At 38.4% G+C, this 17,847-nt stretch overlaps 1 protein-coding gene across 7 annotated transcripts in view; it reads right to left on the bottom strand.

The window, feature by feature from the left end:
- Mtr (5-methyltetrahydrofolate-homocysteine methyltransferase) overlaps positions 1-17,847 on the bottom strand; it is an 89,126-nt gene that overhangs the window by 46,330 nt on the left and 24,949 nt on the right. For 4 of the 7 annotated variants that reach the window (XR_007346519.1, XM_015504353.2, XM_048800405.1 and 1 more), the window contains 6 exons: positions 13,112-13,212; positions 12,088-12,149; positions 10,790-10,857; positions 8,490-8,569; positions 5,369-5,481; positions 1,841-1,981 (listed from right to left, as the gene is read on the bottom strand). Coding sequence is in view for 6 of the 7 variants with exons in the window: in XM_015504353.2 (XP_015359839.1) it covers positions 1,841-1,981; positions 5,369-5,481; positions 8,490-8,569; positions 10,790-10,857; positions 12,088-12,149; positions 13,112-13,212 (565 nt within the window). In the remaining variant the exon portion in view is untranslated. Of the gene's footprint in view, positions 1-1,840; positions 1,982-3,182; positions 3,272-5,313; positions 5,482-8,489; positions 8,570-10,789; positions 10,858-12,087; positions 12,150-13,111; positions 13,213-17,847 lie in introns of those variants that run through there. The other 3 variants (XM_015504354.2, XM_048800404.1, XM_015504355.2) reach the window with 3 other exon arrangements.

Raw genomic sequence — 17,847 nt, 5'->3', positions numbered from 1 at the left:
GAAAGGCAGCGGAGCACAACAGACACTAGTATGGCAATATGTAAATCAATGGATGTGTAACTGATGTGATTCTGCAATCTGTGTATGGGGTGAAGGTGGGAGTTCATAACCCACTTGAATCAAAGTGTGGAATATGATATGTCAAGAAATTTGTAATGTTTTGAACAACCAACAATAAAAAATTTTAAAAAAATAAATAAATAAATAAAGATTATAATTCAATACTTGCCACAAGACTTATAACCTAAGCATTTGCTGAAGTAAAAAAAAAAAAAAAAAAAAAAAAATCACAACAGTCCAACCTGAAATTTTTTTTCCTTTTCTTTTTTTGGTACCGGGAATTAACCCCAAGGATTCTTCACCAATGAGCCACATCCCCCAATACTTTTTATTTTGATACAGGATCCTACAAGTTGCTTAGGCTGACCTTGAACTTAGGATCCTCCAGCCCCAGCCTCCCAAGTCACTGGGATTACAGGCATGCCCAAAACACACAACTCTAAAAGCACCAGGAAGTAAATAGGGGTATAGCTCTGTGGTTGAGTTCTTGGCTAAATTCCCAGCACCAAAAAACAAATCAAAACAAAACAAAAGCACCAGAAGGTTTCTTTTACAAAATAACTTCAAAAATCACTTCTCATCGCAGACTTAATAGCAGAGAAATTAGGTAAGATTTTTAGTTTTTAGAACCCCTCTAAAGTTTTTTAAAAGACTGATGCTAAAATTAACACTCACTTTTTTTTTGGAAAGGGGGGTACTGGAAGTTTAACCCAAAGGAGCTTTACCACTGAGTTAAATCCCCAGCCCATTTTATTTCTGATTTTGCGACAGGGTCTCACTAAGTTGTTTAGGGCCTTGCTAATTTGCTGAAGCTGGCCTTGAAACTACAACCCTCCTGCCTCATGGGCTGGATTACAGGTGTGAATCATCATGTAGATCTTAATTTTAACCTTTTAAAGAACAAGTGTAAAGGCTGACATAATCCCTTGATTAACTACTTTTATACTTTTGTTTTAATCTGATAAGCCTAACAAGGTCTCTTCCTGATAAGGAGCACTTATTGAACTCCACTGCCCATGGCAAGCAAGGAACAAGTGATGTGGCAGGAATGGGTGGGGACATCCTTCCAAGATTCAGAAAGTGGGTCCTAGGTTCGCCCAGAAATCTAATACTCATCAGTTCTCAAGACCAATCCCAGAAGCCTAGGAAATAGCCAAGCTAAAGCCATATCTCTCTCCAAAATCTGGCTTATGCTGGACATGGTGGTGCAAGCTTACAATTCTAGCACTTCAGGCAGCTGAGGCACGAAGATCACAAGTTCAAGGCCAGCCGAAGCAACTGAGCAAGGCCTTAAGGAACTTAGTGAGACCTTGTCTCAAAATAAAAAAATAAAAAGGGCTGGAGATGTGGCTCAATGATAAAGCATCCCTGGGTTCAATCCCAGGTACCGTAAAGAAAAAAAAAAAAATCTGATTTGTGTCCAAAAGGTTACAGTTAGTCAAGAAAGTTGACAATCAAATGGGATGCTGAGGCAGGAGGATTATGAGTTCAAAGCCAGTTTTAGCAACTTAGCAAGGCACCAAGCAACTCACTGAGACACTGTCTCTAAATAAAATACAAAAAGGGCCAAGGGATGTGGCTCAAAGATTAAGTGCCCTGAGTTCAATCCCTGATACCAAAAAAAAAAGAAAGAAAGCTGACAACCAGAAACCACTGTGCTTTAAATGTGGGAAAATAGAAAAGCAGATCATGAGTAGACAGATCAAGGGGACAACTGACAAAGCTAAGTGAATGACACACTGAGTCAGCCAAAACCCCTCAAATACAAACTTTGCACAACCTTGGCAATGTCGGGCTCAGAAGCGATCAAGTTGCAAAATCTAGTCATTGCACTCGGACCATCTAGCATGCCATCATCCATGTTGATATCCAGCACCTGGGCTCCCATTTCCACTTGCAATTTGGCAATACTCAGGGCTTCCTGAGGAAGAATGCAAAAGGAAGCATCATTAGAAGAGAGTGACTCAGAGAATGCTAACAAAAGTGATCCCCCACCATCCCCCAAGTATCGTTTCCAACCACTCTAGATTAACCAGCCTGGTTCCCTGTCCTTCTCCCTAGCTCTCTCCACAGATGAACCTGTCTCACAGGCCTCTTCCTTCATATTACCTCACTAAGAATCCACCAAAGCTGTTTTCCCACCATAAAAAATAAAAATCCTCAGCTTGTGGTCAAGGCCCTCTGAGCTAGCCCTGCCTTTTTACTCAGCCAAAACAATCCCCTTCTCTTCCACATTTGTTTAGAACCAGCTTAAGCTCCATTTCCTTTAAGAAAGTTCCTAGGAGAAATCATCCAAAACTCACGTCACTCTTCAGTATTTGCCAAAACATGAAAAGTATTAATAGGAGGCTGTTACTTGGAGTTGCATGAAAAAAAACTATGATAAGTGTATTTTAGCATGTCTTTATACTGAAATGCTTATCAAATCCTTTCATATATGAGTAAACATTACACCCTTCAATAAAAGAATATTATATTCAGAATTTCCCACTAATGATCATATGGAGTATCTTGCAGGATCAATGTTCCAAAGAACACACTTTGGGAAACACTGCTCACTTCACAATGACCTGGAGTCTCTCAATATCATCATCATGTGGTTTATTACATTATCATTTCCTCATGCCTTCACAAGTACTAGTTTAAGTTTTCATATAGTTTGAAGCCTCTGGAAACCAAGAAAGGCCTTATATATCTCCTCTTAAAATGCTGGAAAAAATACACGATTGGTAATACTGAGACTTTTTTGTTATTATTTAAATCTTCAATATACATGTCACAGTGTGATAAAATAAGGAGAAAAATCAATAGTAGATACTGATATTGTCCTGATTTTCCTAAGTCCGAGAAAATCAAATAGGAATTTTAATCAGTCTCTGTGCACAACAGGCATGATACCCTCTGGCACATGCCACAATGAAATGCCATTCACAGTGAAGCAAGGCAGCACAGAGAAAAAGGATCACCAATCCATTTGGCAAATCATAAAATATTTTTCAGTATCAGTAATGATTTAAATAGTATAAAGAATAAGAAGTATAGCTGACAATCCCCATTCTAGAAGGAGTTACATCTAGAAGGAGTTAGTTGAGAGTATGTGACACAGTCACATAAAAACCTACCAGGCACTGCCATACAGTGTAGGAAAGTACAAGTTCCCTATGGACTGAACCGAGGAAGCCATCTGAGAGGGGAAGTCCTCCGCTGGCCACTGGGGGATGGATTTGAGGAGACAGAAGGTAAGTGACAGAGGTCAAAAGACCTGGAAAACAGAGATGCCAATACCTCACCCCTCTACTTCATCGATCATAGAATAACCACTTGAAGGACCAACCCTCCCATTCAAGCTCAGAGAGAAAAAGTGGTTTGTTTATAAAAAAGCCTAAGTTGATCAAGAAGCCAGGACTGAAACTCCTCTCAGGTCAGTGCTCTCTCCACTAAGCCAAAGAGCCTTGAGGGATCACTGAGTCCTGGAAAACTAGACTCTAATGGGCACTCGTGCCACCCATCATCTCCTGCTTTTACTGCATCCCTCTCCTCTTTCCACTACGCAGAGTAGTGAAGGGACTGGGCTCAATGGACTGGGTTCTATCACTTACTTGCTGTGAAACAAAAGGCAAGTAATTTAATCTCTCTCAAAGTCTCCATTTCCACATCTAAAAGACAGGAATAACAGCAGTGCTCATTCATGGGGCTATGAAGAATAAACATGTAATGATAGAAAGCATTTAGCACAGAGACTGGCACAAAGAAAAACTTTATTAAAAAAGTATTATTAAGCCAAGCGCAGTGGCACATGCCTGAATCCCAGCGGTTCAGGAGGCTAAGGCAGGAGGATCACAAGTTCAAAGCCAGCCTCAGCAATGGTGAGGTACTAAGCAACTCAGTGAGACCCTGTCTCTAAATAATAATACAAAATAGGGCTGGGGATGGGGCTCAGTGGTCAAGTGCCCCTGAGTTGCTTCTTCTAAAGTGCTCCCTACAATCAGTGACAAATTCATCAAATGCAAGAGTTGAAGAGAACACCATAGAAAGGGTAGAAGAATCAAAACATAAGTCAAAACACTGCCAAATGCAGCATACTACATGATTAGGAGGAGACATCAGCACTTCAGAAGGAGCAAACAAGAGCTAAGATCCTGCAGCAGAAGCAAGCAGAACATGAGGAAGGGAAGCACCATGCACAAGTGTAGGATAGGAGGCTGGCCTCCAGAGTGTGAACTTCAACACATGCGGAAAGTTGCCACACAGAACTATGAACTGGGGAGGATAACCATGAGAGAAGCATATGGCAGCAGTAAGCAGTGACAAGAATGAAGGGAAGGGGACCAATCAGTTAGAAACCAGGTAACCAGGCCCCTCCCTGGGGAGGAAGACACAGCTTTGGGGAATGCTGTGAAGTGGTAATTGGCAAGTCCATAAAGGAAGATTAATGGACCATTTCTGTGTGATGTAAACTAAATCTGTTCTGATACTAATTTCTGAAAGATCTCTTTCTAAAGGTTGCAAAATCTTAAGAGTGAGAAAAGCTGAATAATAAAATTAACCAACATTAATGCTCAGACCAAATTCCTCTATTTTTAACATCATATTTGCAAAAGAAAAAGAAAACCTATTCATATGTCTCAGGCAGGCTCCATGAGGATTGAATTTTGCACAACCACAATAGGATTGAGGTTAACATGGTTAAAATGATCACATAAACTTTCTAAGGCAAGAACCTGTGTCTTTTCTTTATCTGTTTTAATCTACAGCTAAAAGGATCAATAATACCCTCATCTATCAGCATTTTATGAGGTCAGGAGAAATTGAATAGAAACTTTCTTGGCTTTCCTTTTTCCTAGAAGAATTTGTGAGAAAGAGGCTAGAGTTGTGGCTCAGTGGTAGAGCATTTGCCTAGCATATGTGAGGCTCTGCGTTCGATTCTCAACTCTGCATTTAAATAAATGAATAAAATAAAGATCCACCAACATCTAAAAAAATATTTAAAACAATTTGTGAGAAGACAAAATGAGAGAACATTCCCAAACATATGAACTTACTTCATGATTAACAGAAATAGCTAGAGCCTGAATTGCTCCCATCTCGACCCTCTTTATGCCCAAATGCAGTACTTTTTGACAAATACTGTAACAGTAGCTTTGATTTTTCCTCCCCCTACTCCCACCTGCTACAAACACCCATTACCATCCTCTCACACTTCCTAGCAGTTCTGCTAACAGCACTACCAAGGGCAGAAGGATGTTCACTGACATGCTGACTAGCCAGAGGTAGGGCAGGTGCCTCCAGGTCTCATGAGGATGCTCACTTCATAGTTTCCGGCCATGATGAGTTTAGCAAACTTCCTGGATCCTGCCACGTTACAGCGCTCTCCAATGTTAACAAAGTTGGTGTATGGTCCAATCCTGAAGGGCTCTAGACCTTAAAAGGAGAAGCATTTTGAAAAACACCTGAAATTACATACAGATGACATGAGACAGACATAATTATTTTCAGTGAGAAAGAAGTCACTGTGCCAAAAACCATTTGAGCAGTTGGACAGGAGATCCAATGTGGAAACAGGACCACAACCTTCTTAAAGGAGAGTCAAATGCCTACAACTGAACTCTCAAAAGAAGTGTTTCAGAGTTGTATGCCATAATTATCCCTAATGAGCTGAACCATACTGTTTCTGAGAAAGAAGAAAAAGTTTTATCATCATATCCATATTTAATCAAGAGTAAGGGGCAAAAGCCAAGCAAAAAAAGTTAGAATCAAGGGTTATTTCAGGATTTGTGAGAGGTCAAAATGAAGAGCATTCTCAAACATTTAAACTTACTTCATGATTAACAGAAATAGCTAGAACTTACATTGCTACCATCTCATACCTCTTGATGGCCCAAAAGCACCTAGCTTCAATTTTTTGAAGACTCATCCTCTCACTATTCCTGACTACTGCAAACATGTTACCAGTTACCCATCTTCTTACACTTCCTAGCAGTTCTGCTAATAGCACTACCAATGGCTATTATCCCAGCATCTCAGAAGGCAAAGGCAGAAAGATCACAAATTCAAACCCGGCCTGGGCAATTTGCAAGACCCTATCTCAAAACAAAATTTAAAAAGGGACAGGGATGTAGCTCAGAAGTGCTCCTGGGTTTAATCTCCAGTAAAACACACACACACACACACACACACACACACATTATGCCCAATGGTACAGTCAGATAGACTGAAGCTGGAGAGAACGAGCTCTCTTAATTTCAACATTGTGTGTATGCTTGTAACCAGAAAGCCTAAATCAAGCTGTGCAGAAGGACCCAGGTGGCAACCTGGAAGACAGACACCACTGTGGTTGGTCCACCAGTAATGAGCTGACCCAGTGCAGGCCAGCTGGGCTTTGACATCTATTTCCTTATCTCCTAACAAGTGATAGCATTTCCCTTGACTCAGGCCAACTGAGGGACACATATCAGTCAATATACATAGATACATTACACTGAGGTAAATTGCCCTACAGAAAAGACTGTGAACTCTTTTGTTCTGCTCATCACTTTTAAAATACTAAGCAATGCAGTCTCATTGAAGGGTTGTAGGCAAGCTCTGGGGGCAGAGAGCCCTGAATTCAATCCACTGACCTGATTGAACCTCAGGCAACTTCCCACACAGTCTCTGAGCTTATAAAATAGGCAGTGAAGTACTTGCCTTACACAATTGAAACTGGGTAACAGTGATGAGCACAAAATTAGCACCTGCAATAAGAGCTATCATTAAGAAAATGGTTTTCAAGTTCTGTGCAAATCATCAATTGAGGAAGAAACAGATATGAGGGAGAGGAAAATAATGAACTAGATGATTACAAAGGAGCTGGGTAATTATAAAACCATTCCAGACTGTTTGTTCATGTTCTTAGAAGAAAATCGCTTTCCATAATTTCAGCTTATGATTTCCCATCCTGTTTGTAATGATCCCCAAGCTAGGCTCAGGGGCCCCTGATCTTTATGTTGACCAGAAGTTTGGAGGACAGGCAAACAGGGCTGCCAACTTTCATACGCTGAAGAGTTCTCATGTGACCTCCCTAACAGCATTTCACACAAAACCTTTGCTTCTGCATGAATGTGAAGGATCTAATACAAAAACAGACCTCTCAATTTTGTAATTTAGAAAAGACTGAGTTAAAAAGCACATTTGATGTCATTCTTAAAGTCTATCTGAAGGTGACTGTTAAAAAAATTTAGAAACAGTGCATAAAATTCAAATGGGGAAAAAGGATTATAATTTTTACACATAAATTCTAAAAATAACCACATGTAAATGACTGTCTGATTCTGACTCTGGCAGAGCTTGGATTCTGTTTGAGAGCTTAGCTGAAGTGATACAGTCTTCAGTTAAGGTGAAACAAACTTTCCTGCCACACCTCCTTCTGTCAAAGCCACCATCAGAAATCATAAACTCTACTTTTGCCCTCATCCTCTGTCATTTGAAGCACACAGAGAAAAAAAGGGCTAAACTATAGAGGTATTCTTATCGACAAAACTTCATAGCAGTTCTGCTAATAGCACTACCAACAACTATTATCCCAGCTTCTCAGAAGGCAAAGGCAGAAAGATCACTGGGGCTACTTCTGTGCATATGGTCTCACTGAAAAAAAAGCCAATATTACTCTTGTTGTTACCTGTATTTTTATATCATGCCTTTCAGGACAACAAAAGCAACAAAAATATTTCAATAAAGAGATGCTAAATTATAAAATACTACAAAGTATAATTCTTCTTTGTGTTATGCATAGTTTCTCTTTAAAAAAAAGAACACTTTTTTTGATTAAACTTACCATCTAATACTCCAAGAAAGGACTGAGTCATAAATATGAAATTCAACGTTATTTTAATAGTTCAGAGGAGGATTCTTTTTACTAATATTCCTCATTTGAATATTAAAATACATGCTGAAAAAGAGGTTGTCTACCTCACAGGATTTCTTAGAACCAAACAATATGAACACATGACTCTTCCCAAGTGCTGATCACATGGCAAATAAAAATTACAACAATAAAATTTTCCAGGAAGATGCTGCTGCTGTTACCAAACATCAGCCTTGGCAGTTTGGAATTTTGAGTCAACTAGTACCATTGTAAGGCTGTGGCCAGGAGTATGTTTTAGCACAGTGTACAGTAGAGACAGGACCACAGAGTTCTCAGGGTAACCAAGGGCACTCCTGGGCCTTTATTCACTTTTACCCTGAAGGGATGTTCTGCCACCCAACCCCCAGAAATATAAAGCATTCCTCACTAGAATTCATTTAAGCACCAAGAAAAACAGGCACTCTTCTTTGACCTAATAAACAAATTTCTTGGTAAAACAATTCTGTTATTCTACCACTCAGAATAAACATACTAAATACAGCCTACAAATGGTTACTAAAATCATAATCACCACACCTTCATTACTTACCAGATAGTAACATATGTCCTTCAAAAACAGTGGCAGGTGGAACTCTAGGCTTGCAATTTTTCACAGCTTCAGCAATTTCCCTAAGTTAAAAGAGAAAACACTATATTCATTAACTCAGAATAAAATAAACTAATTTCCAACTATGAAATCAAGACTATTAACACAACTATGCACATAATAATATACCTACTTCCAAATGTGCAGCACAATTATGCCCTTTAGTTCTCTCAGTCCACAGAAAATTAATCTGTGACCCTTCACTTCTATGTGCCTGCCCAGCTGGCTATGAACTGGCTGTGCTGTTTCTGTTCTCAGAGGCATGAACCTGGAGCTGCATGAGGGTTTGTAAGAAAAAAATTGTAAACTTCCTCTCCCATCTCCAAACTCACAGATGTCCTTTACTCCAGCAAACCTACACACAAAACACGTCCTTGCTGCCTAGTCAACAGTTTAACAACAACAAAAGGAAGTCTTCAGTTTTGATGAGAAGGTGTACACAGGAGTGGAGAGAATGAGGTCCTGTGGATCCATTTTTACGATACCACACACATAGCAGGGAGTGTACATACTATTAACACTTCAAATAATTACTCCTCAAAATTTGTTTAAGCTGGCCGGGTGCAGTGGTGCATACCTGTAATCCCAGCAGCTCCGGAGGCTGAGGCAAGAGGATCACAAGTTCAAAGCCAGCCTTACCAATGGCCAGGTGCTAAGCAACTCAGTGAGAGCCTGTCTCTAAATACAAAAATGAAACTGGAGATGTGGCTCAATGGTTGAGTGCCCCTGAGTTCAATCCCTGGTATGGGGGTGGGGGTGGGGCAATTTGTTTTAGCTATTGCATTCTTTAACCTTATTTGCTTCTAATGAATCATGTCTTTTTTGTTTTATTTTGTTTTGTTATTGGGGACTGAACCAAAGAGGTGCTTTACCACTAAGCTACATCCCTGTCCTTTTTATTTTTTGTTTTGAGACAGGGTCTCACTAAGTTCCTTAGGGCCTTGCTAAGAAGCCCTCACTTTACTGCCCCCTAAATTAATATGTAGATGTCTAAATAAACACATCAAATATATATAGACAGATATTAATATACAGATGTAAATATACACACATTCAGAGAGACATTTAAAACAACTCTATTTAAAGAGGAAATGAACTAAAAAACAGAAAGAAATTGTCTGTGATTCAATGATAACCCACATCAAACTACTACTGGGTTAAAAAAATTGGGGCTATTGGTGTAGCTCAGCAGAAAAGCACATGGTTAGCATGCAGGAGGCCCTGGTTTTAATCACACACAAACACACACACACACACACAAACACAAATCATATTTATTACGAGCTTATCATAGAAGTCAAACAAAGCACATAACTACTAGGCACAGTACATTATATGCATGAAAACAGACTTTACACAGTGAGATGACTGGCTCAACATATGATCATTCACCACTCCAAAGGAAAACAAACAGTGCAAACTATGTTCTATTTCACTGAAATCCAATGTGTTATATGGCATAAAATGCTAAGTAAGTAAACATACACGTGGCCTTGCTCCCATATCACTCCCTTTCTTAACACACTCACTGCCTGGAGCCAGGCGGAGGTGCTTCTCTTGAACAAGACACTTGTTGCCTTACTGCCTTGTCCTTCCATGAAGGAATCTAATGGAGATATGTACTTTCCACAAGAAATACAAGCTGCCTCTCTTTCAGCATTCAAAGACTGTTTAAGGGTATGTTTTGACATCTGGGATTGGTTCTATGATATTCTTGAGGAACACATGGGGGATAGGTAAAATAAGAATAACAAAATTTTGAAAAATCTGGCAACTATTGTATAGGCACATGGAAGCTAATTTTTTTTATTTCTTTATTTTTATTGTAGAATTTTTTCACAATAGTAAGGCCTAGTACTTTGCTAAAGCTGCCTTAACAATGTACCACAGACCAGGTGACTTAAACAACAGACAGTTATCTTCCCACAATTTGAAGCATAGGAGGCTCTGATCAGGGTTGGTTTATCCTGAGGCCTCTTCCCATAGCTTGAAGATGAATGTGTTTTACTTGTGTCTTCACATGGTCTTCCCTTTGCATGTGCATCTGTGTCCTCTTATTTATAAGGTCACCAACCAAACTGGATCATGAACAGACCCACTCCTTTCACCTTAAGTGACTATCAAAAAGCCCTTTCTTCAAATACAATCACATTCTGAGCTACTGAAGATAGGACTTCAAAACACAAATTTGGGGTATATAAATTTAATTGAAAAAACTTAAAATATTTAAAGGTGATTATTACCTGATATGATCTGGTGTTGAACCACAGCATCCACCAACGATATTGACCAAGCCATCCACTGCAAAGTCCTGCATTCAGGAAAAGTTTCTAAATTCTAAATTCACCAAGACCAATTAAGCATGAAAGCCTTTACTTTCTACATTCCCTGAATCACTAAGATTGTACCAAAGCAACAGCTAAACATATTTAACTTTAGATACAAAATTTTCACAATCCCTAAATATAAAAATAAAGTGGAAAATAATTCAGGTATGATGAAATCCCTTATGCCATTTAAAGTACAATGGGAAATTTATTTGCCTCTCTATGGAAATTAAAGATTTTCTTTACACATAAGCTAAGTTGAATGAGTGCAAGCTAGATTATGCATTTTCAAATAATACATAAAATGAGTATCAGCTTTTAAATTTAATTTTTAAATTTTTAAATAAAAAATTCAGTTGCTCTGTCACACTGGCCACATTTCAACTATTCCAATAAGCACATGTGATTGTGCCTCCATACTGGACAGCATGGCCCTGGAGTTAGACCAGAGGCTGGTGCATGAAGAGCCCAGTAAGTAACATAGGAAGTTAAGAACCTGAGAAGTCAAAAGAGTGCTAGAAAGAGCACCCACACATTGAAATCGTAAGAATTGAGTCAGAAATAGTTTAATAGAAAATGTCAGTAAGCCAGGAGCTAAACACTCAAAGAATGACAGAAAAGAGGTATGGGGGTTAGTAGATGAGTACACTAAGGTACAATAGTTTATAGTACAGTCTCATGATTCAAAGATGCCAAGGGAGACAAGAATGATGCTAGAGGAGCTGTGGTTGTAGCTCAGTGGTAGAGCACTTGTCTAGCATGTGTGAGGCATTGGGTTCAATCCTCAGCAAACATTAATTTTTTTAAAAAAAGGTATTATGTCCATGTACAACTATTAAAAAAAAGGGGGGATGGTAGAGATGAGAATGGGGAACCAGGAGGACACCTACTCCACCCAGCAGTTTTAGGGACATAAGGGGAAAAATTCATTACTTGGGAAGGTTGAAGAGGAAGCAACATCTCAGAGAAGAATCAAGCCTCTATCAGTTTGGAGTGGCCTGCACTGGGACTTTTCAAAGAGTCACCAGTGCCAATCAACAATAAGGATGCTAATAGTTGGTCCTTCCCTATACCTCCACCACCTTAATTCAGAGTAGTTATGCTTTCATTATTAACGCCCTGGGATTTCTCTAGAGGGAAAATCTGCTTCTAAATATTCTAAAACCAAAATTCTATCTCTTTTTTTAAAAACCAAGTTAAAGAGGACCCCTGACCTTGAGGTGCATGGCCATCATAGAAGGTGTTTCATCATAGTCACCAAAAGTGTTGGGAAGACCTGAGAAAGGACATTTCAACCATTATTGAAAACTACCCTAACAAAAGTTACAAAATTTTATATTGATAATTATATTTTGCTTACCTGTAAAAGCAAGGAACACATAATATTTACCCAGTAAACACAGATACCACACACAGAAAAAAAGGTCTAAGAATGTAGCTCAGTGGTAGAGCATCTGACTAGCATGAGCATTTTACTAGCTCTGAGTTCAATCTAGTACAACCAAAAGAAAAAGGAAAAAAAAAGTCTAAAAACCAAAAACAACCAGTCTCCTTTCAAACAAATTTTCCCAAGTTAAGACTTTATCCTCTCCTATCCAATTTCCTGTTTTATTTATTATCCTCTTCCATTTATCTTACTCTTGGTGGGAAATACAATTTATTATGCATTTTAAGATGTACATATTTGGAGACAGAAGGCTGCAAAATTATTTTTAGCCCTAAGTAGCTGAGCAGCTCTCAAAAATATTCACAGGGAAATCTGGCTAACCCAGATCAGATCACCAATATTTAACTGGATCGTTTTGAGAATTATCTACAAATGCCATTGGAATTTTTACACTCAGGAAACTCTAAGTACATCTTTTAGAGAGAAAAGAGGAAACAACAAAGACTCTTCTGCTGCTCATCCACTAAGAGTGAAGAAGAGAAGGGCTCCCTGTCCTCATTTCCGGCAATCTAGTTGGCCACGTCCACATGCAAGCACTGTCACCAAAGGCAAGGTGCTGGTAGCTTATATGACCAGGCTCACTCCCCAAAGTTCTGTCCTACTGTGAGGCTTCAGGCTGGGCCAAACTCTTCATTCAGATCGTGAGGGAAACACTGGTCTAGACCCAAATACTATTCATTTGGAAAATAAATCTCTATTGAGCAGCAACTCTATACCAAGACCTATGAAACAACCTCTTCTAATAATATCTACCATGCCTGTGTACATGGATCTCCCTTTGAAAAACACACCTGCATTGGGATAACAGAGAACATACGCTGTCGTACATTTTCCAATCGTTTCAATAAAAGGTCTCATTTCAGCTGCACCCAGAGCACAATTTAATCCAATGCTGAAAAACAAAAAGAAGATATTAAAAGCATCATCTTTCATTCAGTGTATTTATACATATAAAAGTTATGATAAAGAAGAATAAACCAAGCGGACAATAAATCTCCAAATTCAAAGCACTTTATTCAGCTACAAAGCCATCTCACTGAGGTTCCATGCAGCATGGAATACTTTTGCCCATAACTCCACCTTCAGATATTTACAGTTAAAGTACCCTGTCTATGGATATGACTCCTTAAATTAGTTTACAGAATGTCTAGTGGCATACTATGGGACAGAAATGCCAGAAAAGTACCATTACTAATAAAAATGCAACCTCAAAATAATACTGAAGGAAGGATAAAACGTACATCTTACAGGTAGGAGAAACATGAAATGGGAGGAAAAAAACTACCCCATCCTAGAACTCCAGAAAAGCAGAACTTAGTCCCTGCTTCACAAGTAGAGTCCCTGCTACCCTAGAGTCAGGCCCCTGTGGCCTTCTGGAATTCAGATAACAACTATGAAGCTATTGGACCATGTGATATTTTGTTTTCATATTTTGCCTTTTTTCTTTGTTATGATTCCTAAGTACAATGTGGTACACTTGGTTGGATCCTAGAATAAAAAAAGGATATTAGTAAAAAAAAAAATCTTTAAATCCAAATAAAGTTTGAAGTTTGGTTAATAAATAGTACGAAACTCTTATTAGTTTTCACAAAGTATCTTAGTTATATAAGATGCTAATATTAGGGAAAACCAGATGAAGACTATACTAGAATTCCCCCTATTCTATCTTTTCTATAAGTCTGAAATTATTTCAATATAAAAAAAACCCTTATTTAACAATAAATACTCAGGGGAAAGAAAAAAAAAAAAACCCATTGGCTAACTAACAATATAAGGGAACTTCCTCAACTTAATATAGAATATCCATTTTAAAAGCTCCAAATAACATCTGGTTAATGATGAGAATACAGAAGATGTTGCCCCCTAAGATCAAGAACAATGCTATGGGCTGGCATTGTAGCTCAGTGGAAAAGCACTTGCCTAGCATGTGTGAGGCACTCTCAGCACCACATAAAAATAAATAAATATCCGCTCACAGCTAAAAAAAATTTAAAAAAAAAAAGAACAATGCTATAATGTCCACTTTCATCTCCTAGTCATCTTTGTACTGGGAACCCTAATACAATAAAAGAAGCAAAATAGAAGATATACAGAATGACAGACTGGAAAAGAAGAAGTAAAATTGTCTTTGTTCACAGACTGTATAACTGTTTTTGTAGAATTTCCCAATCACTAAAAATTCCTATAACTGATAAGCAAATACACTAATGCTACAAAATAGAAAGTATACCAAAATCAATTGTTTACCTATATACCAACAATGAGCAACTATAATTTGAAATAAAAAACAAAACCATTCACATCAGCACCAAAATAAATTAAATACTTAGGTATATATCTAATAAAATACATATAACATCTCAAAGAGGAAAACTGTAAAATTTTAGTGAAGGAAATAAAACAGATTAAAATCAATGGAAATATACATTTATGGAGCTGGGATATATAGCTCAGTGGTAGAGCACTTGCCTAGGATGCCTGAGGCCCTGGGTTCAATCCCCAGCATTAAAAAAAAAAAAAGATACTACATATATAAATAAGAAGATTCAACATTGTGAAGATGTCAATTCTCTCAACTTGATCTATATTTACACTATCCCATTCAAAATCCCGGCAAGTTATTTTATGGATATCAACGAACTGATTCTAATTTATACACAGAGGCAAAAGACCCAGCCCAAAAGCTGAAGGATAACAGCAGAGAACTTACACTACCTGTCTTCAAAACTGACTAAAAAGCCTAAGTAATCAGGACAGGGTGGTGTTGGTGAAAGAAAAGACAAAGAGGTCAATGGAACAGACTAGAACGCCTAGAAATAATCTCATACAAAAAGTATCAACTGATCTTTTTAAAATTTTTTTTAGTTGTTGATAGACCTCTATTTTATTCATTTATTATTTATATGTGGTGCTGAGATTTGAACCCAGTGCCTCAACATGCTAGACAAGTACTCTGTTACTGAGCCACAACCCCAGCCCTCAACCGATCTTTGACAAAGGAGCAAAGGCAACACAAAAAAGAAATCAGTCTTTTCAAGAAGTGGAGCTGGAACAACTGAACATCCATTTTTTAAAAAACTGAATCTTGGACTGGGACTGGGGCTCAGCAGCAGTGCACTTGCCTGGCATGTGTGAAGCACTGGGTTCATTTCACAGCACTACATGTAAATAAATAAAATAAAGTTCTATCAACAATTAAAAAAATAAAAAATACTGAATCTTGCCAGGCACCATGGCACACATCTGAATTTTCACAACTCAGGATGCTGAGGCAGGAGTATCACAAATTTGAACCCAGACTGGCTTAACAAGACCCTCAGCAACATAGTGAGACCTTGTTTCAAAACTGAAAGAAGAAAAAAGGGGGCGCTGGGGACATTGCTTAGTGGTTAAGTACCCTAGGTTCAATCCCTGGTACAAAAAAAAAAAAAAAATAGAATTCTGGAAGATAATAACAGAGAAAATCTAGGTGATCATGGGTTTGGCAAAGAGTATTCAGATAAAACATCAAAAGCAGAATACATAACAGAAAAAAAACTTTAAGCTGAACTTCCCTAAAATTAAAAACTGCTCAGTAGTTAGAAGACCCTATGTTAAGAGCATGAAAAGATGGCCATGTGTGGTGGCACATACCTGTAATGCCAGCAACTCGGGAGGCAGAGGTAGAAAGAACTGCAAGTTCAAGACCAGTTTCAGCAACTTAGCAAGAACTTGACCCAAAATCAAAAGTAAAAAGAATGGGATGTAACTCAGTGGTACAGTACCCCTGGATTCAATTCCCAGTACCACAAAAGAAAAAGCAAAAAAAAAGGTGGGGGGTTGTGGCTTAGTGGTAGAGCGCTCGCCTAGCACAAGTAAGGCACTAGGTTTGATCCTCAGCACCACATAAAAATGAAAAAATAAAGGCATTGTGTCCACCTACAACTACCAAAAAAAAAAAAAAAAGGTATTAAGGACTGGTATTCAAAATACATAAAGAACTTTTGAAACATTAAAAAAAAAAATCTGAATCCAAAACTGCACAAAAAATCAAACCAACAACTCACCAAGGAAAACAAAGATGGAAAATAAGCACATAATGTTGCTCCACATCCTATGTAATTAGGGATTGAAAATTAAAATGAAAGGGGCTGGGGACGTGGCTCAAGCGGTAGCGCGCTTGCCTGGCATGTGTGCGGCCCAGGTTCGATTCTCAGCACCACATACAAACAAAGATGTTGTGTCCGCCAAAAACTATAAAATAAATATTAAAATTCTCTCTCTCTCACTCTCTCTTTAAAAAAAAAAAAAAAAATTAAAATGAAATACCACTATACACCTATTAGAATGACTAAAATCCAGAAGAGTAACAACAAATGCTGGTAAGGATGTAGAGCAACAGTAACTCTCACTCAGTGCTGGTGGGAATTCACAAAAGTACAGCCATGCTGGGCCTGATGGCACCCACCTGGAATCCCCGCTACTCGAGAAGCTGAGGCAAGAGAATCACAAGTTTAAGGTCAGCCTTGTCAACTTAGTGAGAGCTTATGTTAAAAAAAAAAAAAAAAAAAAAGGTTGTGGATCTAGCTGGGTGCTACAGTACCCCTGGGTTCAATTCCCAGTACTACCAAAAACCAAACAAACAAAAAATGGTTTCAGTTTCTTACGAAACTAAACATGACCTAGCAATCATGTTCCTTGTTATTTATCCAAATGAACTGAAAACTTAATATCTACACAAAAACCTGCAAATTAATATTCACAGCAGCTTTGTTCACTTTTAACCGAAACTTGGAAGCAACCAAGAAGCCCTTCACTGCAAATAAAACCACACATTTAGTAACAGAATATTACTCAGCACTAAAAAGCAATGAAAATACATGGGGGAAGCTCAAATACACATTGCTGAGTGAAAAGAGCCAATCCAAAGAGCTTATATACTATATGATTACAATTATATTCCATTCCAAAAAAGACAAAACTATAGGACAATCAGAAGACTAGCTGCCAACAGACAAGAAAAAGGGATAAATTACACAAAGCTCAGGAGATTTTTAGTGAATGAAACTAGTCTATATGATACTGTAACGGTAAACATACATTTCAAGATTCATGGCATGGGGCTGAGTTTGAGGCTCAGAGGTAGAATGCTCGCTCGCCTACCATGCATGAGGCACTGGGTTCAATCCTCAGCACCACATAAAAATGAAAAAATAAAAATATTGTATCCACCTAAAAAAACTAAAAAAATAATATTTAGAAAAAAAAAAAGGTTCATAGCATGTAGGGGGATCCAAGATGGCAGACTGGAGAGAGGGTGCATTTCTTGTCGCTCCATGATGAGAGATTCAAGCAGAGGAAATACAACTTCTCTACAAGGCAGCCTTCGCTGCCCACTGATCCCCTGCTGTTTACCCCACATTCGTCTGCGGCAATCACCCACCAACTACCAGCATATCGCCACCCTTCTAAGCATAGATCTCTTGCTGACTGCTGCCTATCGTCCACCATTTGCCCATTTGCCCACCTCTTGCCTGCCCATTGCCCA

Source organism: Marmota marmota, unplaced genomic scaffold, assembly GCF_001458135.2.
Source record: "Marmota marmota marmota unplaced genomic scaffold, marMar, whole genome shotgun sequence".
Classification (NCBI taxonomy): domain Eukaryota; kingdom Metazoa; phylum Chordata; class Mammalia; order Rodentia; family Sciuridae; genus Marmota; species Marmota marmota.
The sequence above is the reverse complement of the archived record's forward strand: the minus strand, read 5'-3'. Positions and strand labels throughout refer to the sequence as shown.